This window comes from Phoxinus phoxinus, assembly GCF_949152265.1.
Source record: "Phoxinus phoxinus genome assembly, chromosome: 18".
NCBI lineage: Eukaryota > Metazoa > Chordata > Actinopteri > Cypriniformes > Leuciscidae > Phoxinus > Phoxinus phoxinus.
In genome coordinates, this window is record NC_136893.1 from 28,623,063 (window position 1) to 28,638,381 (window position 15,319).

The 15,319-nt window shown below is 40.3% G+C and overlaps 1 protein-coding gene across 1 annotated transcript in view; it reads left to right on the plus strand.

The window, feature by feature from the left end:
- b4galt5 (UDP-Gal:betaGlcNAc beta 1,4- galactosyltransferase, polypeptide 5) overlaps positions 1-14,486 on the plus strand; it is a 32,806-nt gene extending 18,320 nt beyond the window's left edge. Inside the window, exons 2-9 of the mRNA XM_079588609.1 lie at positions 2,826-2,945; positions 3,456-3,569; positions 7,158-7,285; positions 8,423-8,539; positions 8,812-8,999; positions 9,101-9,223; positions 10,898-10,999; positions 11,911-14,486. Coding sequence (XP_079444735.1) covers positions 2,826-2,945; positions 3,456-3,569; positions 7,158-7,285; positions 8,423-8,539; positions 8,812-8,999; positions 9,101-9,223; positions 10,898-10,999; positions 11,911-12,058 — 1,040 coding nt within the window. The 3' untranslated portion in view covers positions 12,059-14,486. The remainder of the gene's footprint in view (positions 1-2,825; positions 2,946-3,455; positions 3,570-7,157; positions 7,286-8,422; positions 8,540-8,811; positions 9,000-9,100; positions 9,224-10,897; positions 11,000-11,910) is intronic.
- The last annotated feature ends 833 nt before the right edge of the window (positions 14,487-15,319 follow it).

The following is a 15,319-nucleotide window of genomic DNA, read 5'->3' on the forward strand; positions in this document are numbered from 1 at the left end:
ACAACTTCCAGACCTGAACGCTGCAGTGCATATCAGCGCTGATGCTTACTCTGAGTCTGAGCGCTGCTGGGTTGCCATCTCTTCACTGCGGTTATGACCTGAACTCGCTGTTTGGGGGCGGGACATATGTTGACAGGCAGGCAGGATTCGGACCCAATGATTGGACGAGCGCATATAGAAGATATATGCACATTTGTAAACATTGAGACACTTCTTTTATTGATTGCTATCAGGATGTGAAGAGAGTTTCAATCAGTCTAACAACAAGTGTGTGTGTGTGTGTGTGTGTGTGTGTGTGTGTGTGTGTGTGTGTGTGTGTGTGTGTGTGTGTGTGTGTGTGTGTGTGTGTGTGTGTGTGTGCGTGTCTGTGATCTACATTGCCTACACTGCCTTTACAATATACGTTATTTGTATATATTTTTCACAATACTCATTGTTTTAAAGCAGTTTTACAGAAAATTATGATTTTAATATTTATAACATATTTATATCTCCATGCATTTTACATAAAATATAATAATATAGTTCACATTTTGCGATGATAAACAGTCAAGCAGTTGAGATTTGCTTTATTGTGTATTCCGCTTTATGCACTCTAAAAAATACTGGGTTGTTTCAACCCAATTCTGGGTCAAATATGGACAAACCCAGCCGTTGGGTTAATTTTTTTAATTACATTTTTAACCCAACGTTTGGGTTTGTCCATATTTTACCCAGAATTGGGTTGAAACAACCCAGTATTTTTTAGAGCGTATAGTAATGGTCTGAACTAGTTGTGATTTGACTGAATGGTTTGCAGTGGTTTCTCACACCGCCGCCGTCATTTAAAAACCGGAATTAAAACTAGCGAATGTCTTCTATCCATTGCTCTTCATTGCCATGTTGCTTTCTGATCTTTGCCCACGGCGTGCGTATACGGATAGACTGGAAACGCCACTGGTTTAGAACGAGCTCGACTGAATAATACTTGACTTGTCGACACTAGTAAACTCAGACAACTGGCAGAACCGGTCGACTGCTCCACGCAACCCTCAGCAATAACTCTCTTTAACTAACGAGAAACTCTGAGTAATGAACTAGTGAGTAATAGCGCTCAGTCGCATGTGGAAGTTCACTATTAGCTAATAAATAAACTATTGTTCATACCTCACTGAAGACTACTATATACCGGTTCATAATTAATATTAATAATGCAATTACTGAGCGCTATTACTCACTTATTCATCACTCAGAGTTTCTCGTTATTAATAGTAGTGACTAGAATGTTAATAGTGTGTTACTCATTAGTTCCTGTGTAGTTATTCATTAATGAAGGAACAGTATTATACAGTGTTACCGAAAAATCAGAATTACGTAATGTTTCCGACTTTCCACCCAATGTCCCATAAAGTGCATTAGTCAGATGGTGGACATGACGGGTACATGATTGGGTAATCAGAGCTTAAGGTGTGTGTGTGTGTGTGTGTGTGTGTGTGTGTGTGTGTGTGTGTGTGTGTGTGTGTGTGTGTGTGTGTGTGTGTGTGTGTGTGTGTGTGTGTGTGTGTGTGTGTGTGTGTGTGTGTGTGTGTGTGTGTGTGTGTGTGTGTGTGTGTGTGTGTGTGTGTGTGTGTGTGCATGGACAAAGCTGTTGAAGCATGTGTGTATGTAAAAAAATATCATTTTAAACAGAGATGAGCTCTGGAAAAAAAAGTTTCACTGTAGTTTACTGCAAATAAACTAAACTTAATGTACTGTTATGTGCAACGTATTTCAAATTGACAAAATGAAATTATCTCAGATTTTGCAAGCTAAGTAAAATAAAGCCCATGCAGAAACTAAAATGCATACAAAGTGTTGACAGTGCCGTGCTAACCACATTAACCGCTGATTATTCCAGAGCGTCTGCGCGAGATCTTGCTGGACTGCGGCTGTGGTCGTGTGCTTCGGCAGTTGTAAATCTAAAGATACACACACTCAGTCAGAGAGTGAGCATGAAGATGTGTGTGTGGGTTATCTGAGGGACACTCATATCGGCTCATAAAGAGCGATTGTTTTCTGCGTTATCTGCGCGGCCTTGTGACTGCACAGGACACACACACACACACTCGTGAAGGACGGAGTCATTAAATGATGCTCAGACAAAAATCAAACATTACTGCCAGAAAATAAGGTTTGAACGGATGCCACAGCTGAGTGTGTGTGAGATTGAGCTCAGCAACACTCTGTGCTCGGGATCTGTTAAAGTTGTGGTACTGTGCAGTAGTAGAAGGAACAAGTCAAGTCATCTTCATTTATACAGCACTTTTAACAATATAGATAGTTTCAAAGCAGCTTTACAGTGATAACAGGAGATTACAGTAACAGAGATAGTTTAGGTTTACAGCAGCTCGAGAATAAAGTTATTGTCCAGATAAAGTTAGTTTTGATTGATTCACGTCAGTTGCAAAGATCATTAGTTATTAACTTCAGGGCCGCTAACACACACCGTTCTCACAGAAAACAGAAACTTGTAATGTGTGCTGGCCGACCGTTCAACAACAGCGTTTGAAGCTCCAGAACACAAACGTGGAAATATGATCCAAGACGCAAGTTTTGAACATTTTGTGAACCGTTATCATCTCCGTGACATTTCATTAAATATTCCTTCAAGTGGGAAATGTTCTTCTCTCTTGCCTTTCTTTTGGAAGATGAGCTCGTGTTTATGGCCCGGATGTTACACGTCTCACAGGAGCTGCAGACTGATGGCCATCAGTATAATAATAATAATAATAATGTGTTGTGTCAGTACTGTATGTACAGTATATAGTTACAAAGTAGTAATAATCTCTCTCTCTCTCTCTCCTCAGTTAATGAGTACCTGTTCATGGCCCAGGCCCGGGGCATCCAGATCCGGGAGAACGTGAGGAACATGGGCGCTCAGGTGCTGGAGCAGATGGTGCGCAGCGCCTACAGTGTGAACGGCACAGGTACTACACACTCCTGGTGTGTTCTCACCGTCGCACGTCATGTCCTCACCAGATGAACAGGTTCATAATTACAGTAACATAAGTAATGCTTCTTGCATAATATAAGGTAACTGTATCCCATTAGTCATGACTCAAGTGTTGCTACATCTTTCTAAAGCAACTAGTTATTTCATATCGTGGGAACACACTAGTAATGACTAAAGTGAATCTTACAAAAATCTCAAAAGCTTACAATGACTTTTCACTTTATAATACTGATCAAAATAGTTAGTAGTTCCTTTAGAAGGATGTAGCAACACTTCTAGTGGGTTAGCGTTACCTTTTGTTATAAATCCTGCATTATTCATGTTAATTATGAACCTGTATACACTGTAGTCTTCAGCCCTGGTCCTCAGATCTCAGATGTTGAGCAGGGAGACGTGTGGAGCATTCTGGGATACGCCAGGCGATGTGGAGGATGTGCTGCTGATGTTTGTGATGTCCTGATGTTTCATTCTCTCATTTTTTTAGACTACACGTATGAGTTTAACATCAACGAGACCGAAGTTCCCGCCACTCCTTTCCTCCCGCTGGGCTTCACGTACAAGCCGGATCACGTCTGCCCGGAGAAACTGCCCTCCATGAGTAAGTGCTGACCGACACTTCACGAACGGCTTTGCAACACACTGTTCGTGTTACGAAACGACTGTCAGGATTCACTGAAGAAAGGAGCGCTTAAAACACATGGACAGGGTTATTGTTGCGGCTGAACTTTGTAGGAGTTTCCTTTTCAGCGCATATATGAGGAGAGTATTTCAATGAATCATGATAGGTGTTTACTGAGGTTTGCGCTCGCCACTTTCCTGGTATTTGCTCCATTATTCAGCGTGCAGAAGCGAATCGCTGCTCGTGAAGAGTGTGTTGGTCATTATGGAAATGATCCGCTGCGCTGTGTTCGCCAGTAGATCCCGCGCACAACTTTACGCTGGACATTCTAAAACTCAACGTGAAAAACGCTTAACGTTGCTTAATGTACTAAGACAGTGATATTAAAAGACCAAACTCAGTAAATATCTTATTAATAAAGCAAACCATGTACAAATAATCAGATGAGCCCAGAATATGAACGCAAACGCGTTTAATAACACGTTAAGCATTTTCCTACCATATCCATTATAGAAAACAAATGTGGCTTAATGGACACATCATTGATAAAATCTAAATGTGTAAGTAAAGCCCACACATGCAGAGTTAAAGCAATGGGCTAAATTAAGCTGTCTCAGTAGGCTACATTAAGCAACGTTAAGCCTTTTCTTATAACGGTTTTTTATGGGAGGAAAATGCTTAACGTGTTATTAAACGCGTTTGCGTTCATATTCTGGGCTCATCTGATTTTTTTTGTACATAGAATACTTAAGGTGTTCACAGAGTTTGGTCTTTTAATATCACTGCCTTATTTACTTACATTAAGCAACATTAAGCGTTTTTCACGTTAAGTGTTTTTCACGTTAAGTGTTTTTCACGTTAAGTGTTTTTCACGTTAAGTGTTTTCACGTTAAGTGTTTTTCACGTTAAGTGTTTTTCACGTTAAGTGTTTTTCACGTTAAGTGTTTTTCACGTTAAGTGTTTTCACGTTAAGTGTTTTTCACGTTAAGTGTTTTTCACGTTAAGTGTTTTTCACGTTAAGTGTTTTTCACGTTAAGTGTTTTCACGTTAAGTGTTTTTCACGTTAAGTGTTTTTCACGTTAAGCGTTTTTCACGTTAAGCGTTTTTCACGTTAAGTGTTTTTCACGTTAAGCGCTTTAGAATGCCCCCTTTACGCTCACATCGGCACAGTTATGGGGTCGCGCTCTCACGCTAATTTGCCCTGTTTAGTAAATCTGGCCCGTGATGTACAGACTTCTGCTTTACACATTCAATCAGTGAGATTTTATTAAGTCAAGTCACCTTCATTTATACAGCGCTTTTAACAATATAGATCGTTTCAAAGCAGCTTTACAGTGACAATAGGAGATTACAGTAACTAAAATTAAAAACGTTATCATCTCAAAAAGTGTAAAATTCAAAACCGTGAGTCATATCGCTGTGCACATGCATATTACGAGTTTAGTCTATAGGTATGTGCGTTTGAATATATATTCAGTCTTTCTTTACAAATTCGCTAAATTACTGGTCTGGCCAGCGTAATACAGAATGTAAGTTCATTATCCGTGCAAACTGGAATCAGTTTGATAACGTGTTATCTGTACTTTCGGTAACACTTTACAATAAGGGTGTACACTAATGAGCATTACTTCATGCTGAACTAATGCACAGATAATACTGAATTAATGTATTACTAATGATTATCTGAGCTATTCATTAATGATTGCCTCATTAGCAACTAATGAAGAGTCTGTCTGGTTAATATATTAGTTCATATATGAATTGTTATTAATTAAATATGTAAGTGTGTATTAATTCCATAATACCTTATTTTATTAATTAATAGTGTTCATTAATTTGTTAATTACCACAATGAGCCAAAGCCTTATATTTCAACTTCCAGATAATACAGGAAAACTAATATGCATTAATACATTATTAATTACAGCATTAGTAGTGTGTCAATTACTACAACCAGTGTTTAATAAACAGCTTTTATAAACTCTAGTGATGGTAATTAATTATTAATTAATCATTAGCTAACAATCATTATGTTGTCACTTTACTTGTTGAGGCGCATCATTATTAACTCATCATCTAGTAATTGTAGTAATTGACACACTACTAATGTTGTAATTAATAATGTATTTATGCATATTAGGCTCATTGTGGTAATTAACAAATTAATGAACACTATTAGTTAATAACATAAGTGATTATGGAATTAATCCACAATTACATATTTAATTAATGACAATTCATATATGAACTAATATATTAACCAGACAGACTCTTCATTAGTTGATAATGAGGCAATCATTAATGAATAGCTTAGATAATCATTAGTAATACATTAATTCAGTATTATCTGTGCATTAGTTCAGCATGAATTGATGCTTATTAGTGCGTCCTTATTGTAAAGTGTAACCATACTTTCTCTGTAATTAGAGTAATTCATTAGTGAATCTCCTCTGCTGGCGCTGTGTGTTTGCTGATGACAAAATGTAGACCTTGAGGAACCATTAACAGCGCTGTGTGTGTCATGAAAATCATCAGGACGGTCTAATCTCACCCTGAGGCGGTTATGTAACGAGTAATCGACTGAATAATGAATTATTTTTGTACTAATTCAGCGGCCCGGAGTCAATTATTCCGCTTTACTTCAGCTACACACATCCAGACACTGTTCAGATGATGTATTTCAAGACGCTGGTCAGGTGTTTGTTCCTGAAACGCTCTTGTGTGTGGGACTAATTTCTTACGCATCTCATCTCACGCCGCCGTTGCTAATTACGGTCATTTTAGAGTTATAAACAGAGACTCGAGCCACTGATACTAGCAGACTAATGCAGAGAGAGAGAGAGAGAGAGAGAGAGAGAGAGAGAGGGGGGGGGGGGGGGGAGAGGGAGAGAGAGAGAGAGAGAGAGAGAGAGAGAGAGAGAGAGAGAGAGAGAGAGGGCATGGGTGAATTACCTCAGTGTGTGTGACTAATAGCGAAACTATGTTTATCTGCACATCTACTGAGCAACGGGATGCAGCTTTTAAGTTGCTAAGCTATATTACTGATAAAATAGTTTCTGTGTGTGTGTGTGTGTGTGTGTGTGTGTGTGTGTGTGTGTGTGTGTGTGTGTGTGTGTGTGTGTGTGTGTGTGTGTGTGTGTGTGTGTGTGTGTGTGTGTGTGCGTGCGTGCGTGTGTGCGTGTGTGTGTGTGTTTGAGTGGGAGAGAGAGCGTGAGAAAGTGATATGTGCTTTTCCATAGTAACTAATGCATGCATAATACATAATAAAATGTCATTTTGTGGCACAAAACAATAACTAAGACCATGCAGCTGGAACTACTTTATCCGTGCGTTTCCCTGAAAATAATTGCACACCTCAGAACATTCGTCAACCAATCAGAATCAAGCATTCAACGGCCCCGTAGTACAATGTGCAGCAATAAACTAAACTGACATCCAATATACCAAATCAAACGAGTGCACTTGAAACTAGGCTTTCGCAAGGTTTTGATACAGAGCTGCATACGTGCTCATATTAAGATCACATGAATAGCTCAGTGACGAGTCTGCTCTCCTCCCGTCTGCCAGAAGGCCGTCTGAAGGTGAACACGAGTGAGATCGCTCTGTCTGAGGTGGAGAAGCTGCTGGATCGGGCGGATCCGAGTCTCTCTCTCGGGGGCCACTGGAAACCCCACGACTGCCTCCCGCGCTGGAAGGTGAGTCACTCACTTCCTGCCGGCGTAGCGAAACCTAACCACCTCTCTGTTGCCCTACTTTCTCTTTCCTACTGCATAAGTGTTGTGGGCAGAGGTGTAGGTAGACAAAAAAAAGGTTGTTGCTTGAAAAGCTGTGTTGTGAGAGACTCTTCGTCTGGGTAAAACCACACTGGGACTCGCTGTTCAAAGATTGGGTTTGACTGATTTTTTTGCAAACAGAAACTGTTGCCAAGTTCGTTTAAAATGCTTTAAGCGAGAAGTACAATATTTTTTTTTACTTAATTTCGTTGACATGCTTCAATATAATAATATACATCCAGGTTTCTCAGACAAAGCTTAAGTCTAGTCCCAGACTACAGTGCATGTTTGAGCGGTTTTTACTGAAAGCATATCTTCAAATATCTCAGTGTCATCATCGTTTTGTCTCCAGATGTACAGCAGTGAAGGTTTTTATCCAAGACACGTTTATAAAAGCTACTTAAGTGTCCTAATTCAACTAAGGCCTAATCCTGGCTTAATCTAAGCCCTGTCTGTGAAACCAGGGAAAGCATATCATTATACACAACAAATAAAATAAAATAAAAATACATTTAAAACCATTAAAAATGCAAAATGGGAAATTCAACACTGAGTGAATCAGTGTAATGAACAGTTCATTGAAATGGAGAATATAACTTCAGTATTTCATGGAAACGAATCAAACTCTCATCAGTATTTTTTTGTATTTGTGATTTTTAAATCAGATATGAGATTGGGACAGCCTTTAAAATACACCAAATAAATATCAAATATATCTTAAATATTCAATATATGTCTAACACTCACTCTCACACACACACCTAACCTGACGCTAACCCTAACCCTAACCCTAACCCTAACGCTAACCCTCGATAGACAATGATTTTTATACTGTGCAGACTATATATTCTGTCTCCTTACACTAACTTGGCCCTTAAACCTACCCATCACACACACACACACACACACACACACACACACACACACACACACACACACACACACACACACACACACACACACACACACACACACACACACACACGGGTGACTCAAGTGCTTTTTCTGAATTGATATTTCCTCACTCTGATGTTGTTTGTCCTATGTCACGTGTGTTAGGTGGCCATCTTGGTTCCTTTCCGAAATCGCGTTGAGCACCTTCCGATACTCTTCCGGCATCTGATCCCGGCCCTGCAGAGACAGAGACTGCAGTTCGGCTTCTACATCATTGAACAGGTGAGAGTAAATCTCGCCGGCGGAGACCTAGCGGCTGACGCTACAGGCTAAGTCCTCGTTAGCTTGGCTAAACACACCCATAAAGCTTGGATAAAAATGGTTTTACAAATTAATTCTGCTAATATGCTTCTGCAAGATTGCCATTGTCATGGGCAGCACTAAAGCAGTCTGGTTTCATTGTCAAATAGTAATTGTAATAGTGCTAAGAGTAAAGGACAGGCTGTAAATAAGCGGACGTTTGTGTGTGTGTGTGTGTGTGTGTGTGTGTACAGGCCGGAAACGAACCCTTCAATCGTGCCATGCTGTTTAATGTGGGGTTCAAAGAGGCCATGAAGGACTTGGACTGGGATTGCATGATATTCCACGATGTCGACCACATTCTGGAAAATGACCGCAACTACTACGGCTGTGGAGAAATGCCAAGACACTTTGCGGTCAAACTCAACAAGTACTCTTACATGTAAGTGTCCACAATACACAGTTTTCCTCACGTACGGTTTTGAAATGCTGTGAATGCTGTGAATGATTGGTCTGTGAATAAACTCCTCCTGGGATATGCAGGCTTCCCTACGAGGAGTTCTTTGGCGGCGTGAGCGGGATGACCTCGGATCAGTTCCGGAAGATAAACGGCTTTCCCAACGCTTTCTGGGGCTGGGGAGGGGAAGACGACGACCTGTGGCACAGGTACACGGGCCAAGCTCCTCGGGACAGTCAATAGGGTTTCGCAACACTATGATCTCATATCTATGATCTCCCAGATTACTGTAAACGCTGATCAGAACACTTCCTGGACTAGATCCCACTAAATCTAGAGTACATACTATACAAGTTATTACTGGCAAAGGTGTTCCCAGTGATCTTTTGCTCAATTAAGATGGTTTACTTCCTTAAGATTGGTACTTTTGAATATGTCATAATCATATCTCCAGTCATATCTCTAGCCTAATAAAACCGGTTTTATTTTATTGTACATTTTGAGATCACATGACTACTTTTTTTAAAAAAAAGAAACATACTTTAAGTTAATTTAATCAGTTTAGTGAATAGTATATTTAAGAATACTAAATATAGTATACAATAATAAATGTACTACTGGTACTTGTAAGTGTACCACTTCCATACTTCTTAGGACTAAATTAAAGTATACTTAAAATTAAAAGTTTACAAAAGTATACTTTGACACTTCAAGTTTACATTTAAGTTTTATTTTCTATTGCAACTGATATTTATACTAATACTTATGCATGTATAATGTTAATATTTGTGTACATTTTAATTAAAGTATAATCTCAGTAAACATAATTTTACAACTGATACTTGTTTTCTTTAAATTAACTGGTAACACTTTACAATAAGGTTCATTAGTTAATGTTTTAACTAACATGAACTTACAATGTAACATTTGTTACAGTATTTATTAATCTTTGATAATGTTAGTTAATAAAAATACTGCCGTTCATTGTTTGTTCATGTTACTTCACGGTGCAGCAACTGTTAACAAACACAACCTTAGATTTTAATAACGTATTAGTAAATGTTGAAATTATACTGAGATTAATAAATGCTGTAGAAGTTTTGTTTAAGGTAATTAAAGCAACAGTTTATCAACAAGAGAAGAATATGTAAAATTATGGTATTTGGGTAAAAGACACATTAATTAACATCATCATAAATATCTGACTTTTCCGTTAGTTGACATGACCTGGTTAGATTCAGATGGAAAATATAATATATTAAGTTGAGTTTTATTAACCTTATAGATAATCTACATAATTATAATGAAACCATTATATTTGAAAAACATGAAATTAATCATATAATATAATACAATATAGTGTATAGTTACTACTGTAAAATTATTATGGGATCTCCTTCAATTCTTTTAGAATCTTTACTTTTTTTATATATATATTTTGTTTCTATATATTTTAATGACAGTATATGTATTGCACAAAAATGAATTCTTTCATTTATCAAAATCAAGAAAAAACAGTACAAACTTTGTTAAAGTGACTATTTTGAACAAGTATTAACTTAGACATTATTAAAAACATATTATTTTCCTTAAAGTATTTGTAAAATGAATGTGTGTATTTTGCCCCTTGCTGGTTTTACTCCGTGTGTCTGTGTGTGTTTTGTTTAACCCCCATTATGAAACATAGAATAAATTAATCTTGGCCAAATCTATTGTAACCAAAATCTATCGCTTTATCTTGATGTTGCATCTCTAGAGTATAGTTAATAGAGTAGTTATAGAGTATCGTAAATAGTTCATAGTAAATATTGTAAATAGACACTTTGGTAGTTTGTGCAGTGGCCTGAGACTTTGTTAACACTAATATGTGTGTGTCTTTCCAGGGTTCAGTTCGCCGGCTTCAAAGTGAGTCGCCCCCGTGGAGAACTTGGGCGCTACATGTCGATCCCGCACCACCACCGAGGAGAAGTGCAGTTCCTGGGCAGGTGCGTTCAGCTCTTCGAAATCTCCATTACACGTGTCAAAAGACATCCTGGACACATGTAGTCCGCATTGTTGGGTTCTAGAATGTCATGATTCTCATTATTGCATTGAGTTGTAAGCTTTTGTAAGGTTAGGCCTTATTCATGAGCAGAATACATTTAAATCGTTCCTAAATCCATCCATGGGCCCTATCACACACCCGGTGCAATGCAGCGCCTAGCGCGGCGCGAGTGTTGTTTCAACCCAATTTTGGGTCAAATACGGACAAACAAATTCGCAATTTTTAACCCAACATTTGGGTTTGTCCATATTTGACCCAAAATTGGGTTGAAACAACCCAGCATTTTTTAGAGTGTAGTTTCAGCCTGACGCAGTTTTAATTTTTACGTCCTGCGCCACGTTGTTTGAGTAGAAAATGCATTTGCACCAGTTTGTGCGCCCGTGTGTTCAGGCGCATTGTTGGTGCTGAAAATACACTGAGCCATTGACCAACTGAGACCTGGTCTAAAGTCATTGGCGCAATATTATTATTGTTATTTAAAGAGCGCATTAGTAGTGTGCGCCTATAGGCGGGTCTACACCGCGCTACACTTTGTCCCATGGATGGTCTCGCTTTAACCTCGCGCACGAGCAGATCCGGTTCCTCGCCGGAGAAGCGCTCAGTTTTTCCGCTTGCAAATGCCGTCATGTAAATAGCGAATCCGCCATGACACGAGCGCAACTGGCTTTTATAGGGAATGGGAGATGAGACTCTGATTGGTTTATTGCACGTTACGCCAAAAACACGCCAGAGACGACCCTTGTAGAGCATGCCGACCATTTTCCCCGTCGTTAAATAGGGCCCCATATGTCAAGTGTCAGTTTTGGACAGGTTGCTGAAGACTTATGCACATTATCTCCTTTTGCTTTTCAGATACAAGTTGCTTCGTAGATCCAAGGAAAGACAGATCCTGGATGGCCTGAACAACTTGAATTACTCCCCTCTAGTGTCCCGGAGGAGTCTTTACACGAATGTGTCAGTGACGCTCAGCCGAGACCTGGCGCCCATCGCTGACTACTGACATCGCACACGCCGGGAGAGACACATGCCACACCACCATCGATTTAAGTTATTGTTTTAGGAAAAGGGGGTGATTCCACAGATCCTCATGTCTTTTCTTTTTACAATTACTATTTTTTTTTTGTTAATTTTACCACATTTGACCTTTTATTTGTCTTTTGTCACTCATCCACCGCCTGTCTATCATGTAAATTGATCTGTTCTGGAATCCAAGACCCCGACTGCTGGTTTCCCGCCGTCGGACCGATCAGATCCGGTGCGGTGTGGCTTCTCCGGGGGGGGGGGGTCTTATGTTTACAGCAGGAACGAGGAAAGTTTGGGACAGGTCGATGGCAGTTATGCTAAGCCACTTCAGAATAGCCATTGCAGGGTTTGGGGACTATGCCCTTCTCTCTGCCAGAAACAAACACAGCTGGTTCTGTGTGCTAGAATATCAAACTAATACATGCAGATTAAAAAAAAAATAACATTTATTAAATGTATAATAAATAAGCATGCACTGATACTCACAGTAGATGCTACTAACATCACATTTGTGTGGAAACCAACACCTCACACAGTCCTTGTAGCTGTACAATATAATCATGCTTATTTACCGGCAAACGCATACAACAAAGATTTTCTGGACAGTATGACCCCATGAAATGGCTTGACAAGCACAGTTTCCTTTCATGTGTTGATGTATATTCCACTAAAACAGGAAGTTGGGCGTATCAAATGCCTTAAACAAATAAAACAAAAAAAACAAATAAAATTCTCGCCAGCAGCTTTTAGTTTATCTCACAGCTGTGAATCACAGACGGTGTTAGAGAGATGGACATTTGATTAAACAAAACAAAAAAACTGCCCATAAGCGCAATATTAGTCATCAATAGCTTTGCCATTTTTAGTGCATTTATCATAAGTGGATTTCCTCAACTCTCAGGAGTACACCAGCATATCCGAGCTAATAGACATGGACTAAAAGCCACACAATGGGATCATTGACTAACCCCAGCCGCACACAAACCACCGCAATGCCAGCAGAATGCGCTGTCGTGTTTCCGCTCCGCACACTGGGATCATATGTGTGATGGGACGAAGATAAGGACCAGCTGACTGGATAGTTTCAACATTTGTCAAGCTGTATTCATGCGGGTCTGCAGGCCGTCTAACAGAGTCGTCTGACGAACGAACATGTCGTGGTGTGTGTGCTTCCAGAGGGGCTTTCCCTTCGGTCCTGCTTGCATTGTGTAGATGTAAGAGTGTTTCCCACGCACTGCCCTCCACAAACACATTGGCATGCTTTGCATTTGCAGAAATATGCGGCTGCCTCTCTGTGTTTGTGTACTCGCCTCATATTGAAACAAGGGGTGTGTGTGTGTGTGTGTGTGTGATGGGATACAACTCTTCACTATTAAGTTTTACAAGAGCCAATAATTGTCGTCGCTTGATTCTGTGTTATTAACGGTTAATCTCTTGAGCTAAACTTGGACAAACGTTTGGCTGATCAAGCAACTTTATTAGACCACACACACTCACGTTGGGCCTCCTTCATGAAACACGAGAATGATTTTCGGTCTGAATAATTAATGAAACTATTTTTCCACAAGCTTTCATATTTATCCGTCAGGTTGCTTTCAAGAAACGCATTTGCGTGCAAACCGTTCAAATATATGATGCCGTTCATGAAAGCAGACTCAATTTCTGCTTTATCATTCATCAAAACAATCTGTCACATTGAACTTAATGCAAATGACATTTCATACGATTCTGAGACATGATGTCCACGTCAATCATTTATGAATCATAAACGAGGCCCTTTGCTTTCATGCTAGTATATTCTCAACACATGCGTTTATGCCGGTTAGAGATCTAGAGGCTTCGTAATGCGTATGTGAGCGTGTGTTTGTGTGTATTCATCAAACCATAGAGGCTGGCCCTCATATTTATTCATTCTTTTATAAACATTTTAGCTTTTTTTTAGTTCATTGTTTTACTGTAATTGTGATTATTTTGAGGGAAACAGATCGATAAGATAACTGTGATGCAAAAACAAGCACTGAAATATGTTTCTTACGTGAGTCTTTTGCTGTTAAACTGAATGTTTCGTATGAAGACACGAGAGGAGGAGACGGTTCGAGAGATGGTGCTGATCTCACGGACATTAGCATTGTGCTTCTTCTGTCTTGTAATAGAGAATAATATGGGATTGAAACTAACGTCCCTCATCGAGCACGTCGGCAGCGTAAGCTATCATGTAGCGTGTTTAGCGCTCAAGCTCTTCTCTCTCATGTCTGTTCCTCTCCGTGTCTGACGCTCGAGGAGTTCTGCGCCAATGTTTGGGGTCTTTTTACTCGTATAAAAGCTAACAATGAATTCTCTTACACTGTGTCCAAGTAAAAACCAAGCTACCAACTAAATGTCCTGTCACTTGTCAAATTTGGTTTAAAAAGAAAAGAAGGAACTATACGGTTATCCGGACCACACGTGTGTCTTTTAGTCCCGTATAGTCATCCCTGATTGGTCTTAACCCCAGTGACGGTAGGTTTAGGGGCGGGGTAAGGGGTAGGCCATCATGTGATTGGTCTTAACCCCAGTGATGGGTTAGGGGTAGGCCATCGTATGATTGGTCTTAACCCCAGTGACGGGTAGGTTTAGGGGCGGGGTTAGGAGTAGGCCATCGTGTGATTGGTCTCAACCCCAGTGACGGGTAGATTTAGGGGCGGGGTTAAGGGTAGGCCATCGTATGATTGGTCTTAACCCCAGTGATGGGTTAGGGGTAGGCCATCGTATGATTGGTCTTAACCCCAGTGACGGGTAGGTTTAGGGGCGGGGTTAGGAGTAGGCCATCGTGTGATTGGTCTCAACCCCAGTGACGGGTAGGTTTAGGGGCGGGGTTAGGGTAGGCCATCGTGTGATTGGTCTTAACCCCAGTGACGGGTAGGTTTAGGGGCGGGGTTAGGAGTAGGCCATCATGTGATTGGTCTTAACCCCAGTGACGGGTAGATTTAGGGGCGGGGTTAGGGGTAAGCCATCGTATGATTGGTCTTAACCCCAGTGGCGGGTAGGTTTAGGGGCGGGGTTAGGAGTAGGCCATCGTATGATTGGTCTTCACCCCAGTGACAGGTAGGTTTAGGGGCGGGGTTAGGAGTAGGCCATCGTGTGATTGGTCTTAACCCCAGTGACAGGTAGGTTTAGGGGCGGGGTTAGGGGTTGGCCATCGTATGATTGGTCTTAACCCCAGTGACGGGTAGGTTTAGGGGCGGGGTTAGGGGTAAGC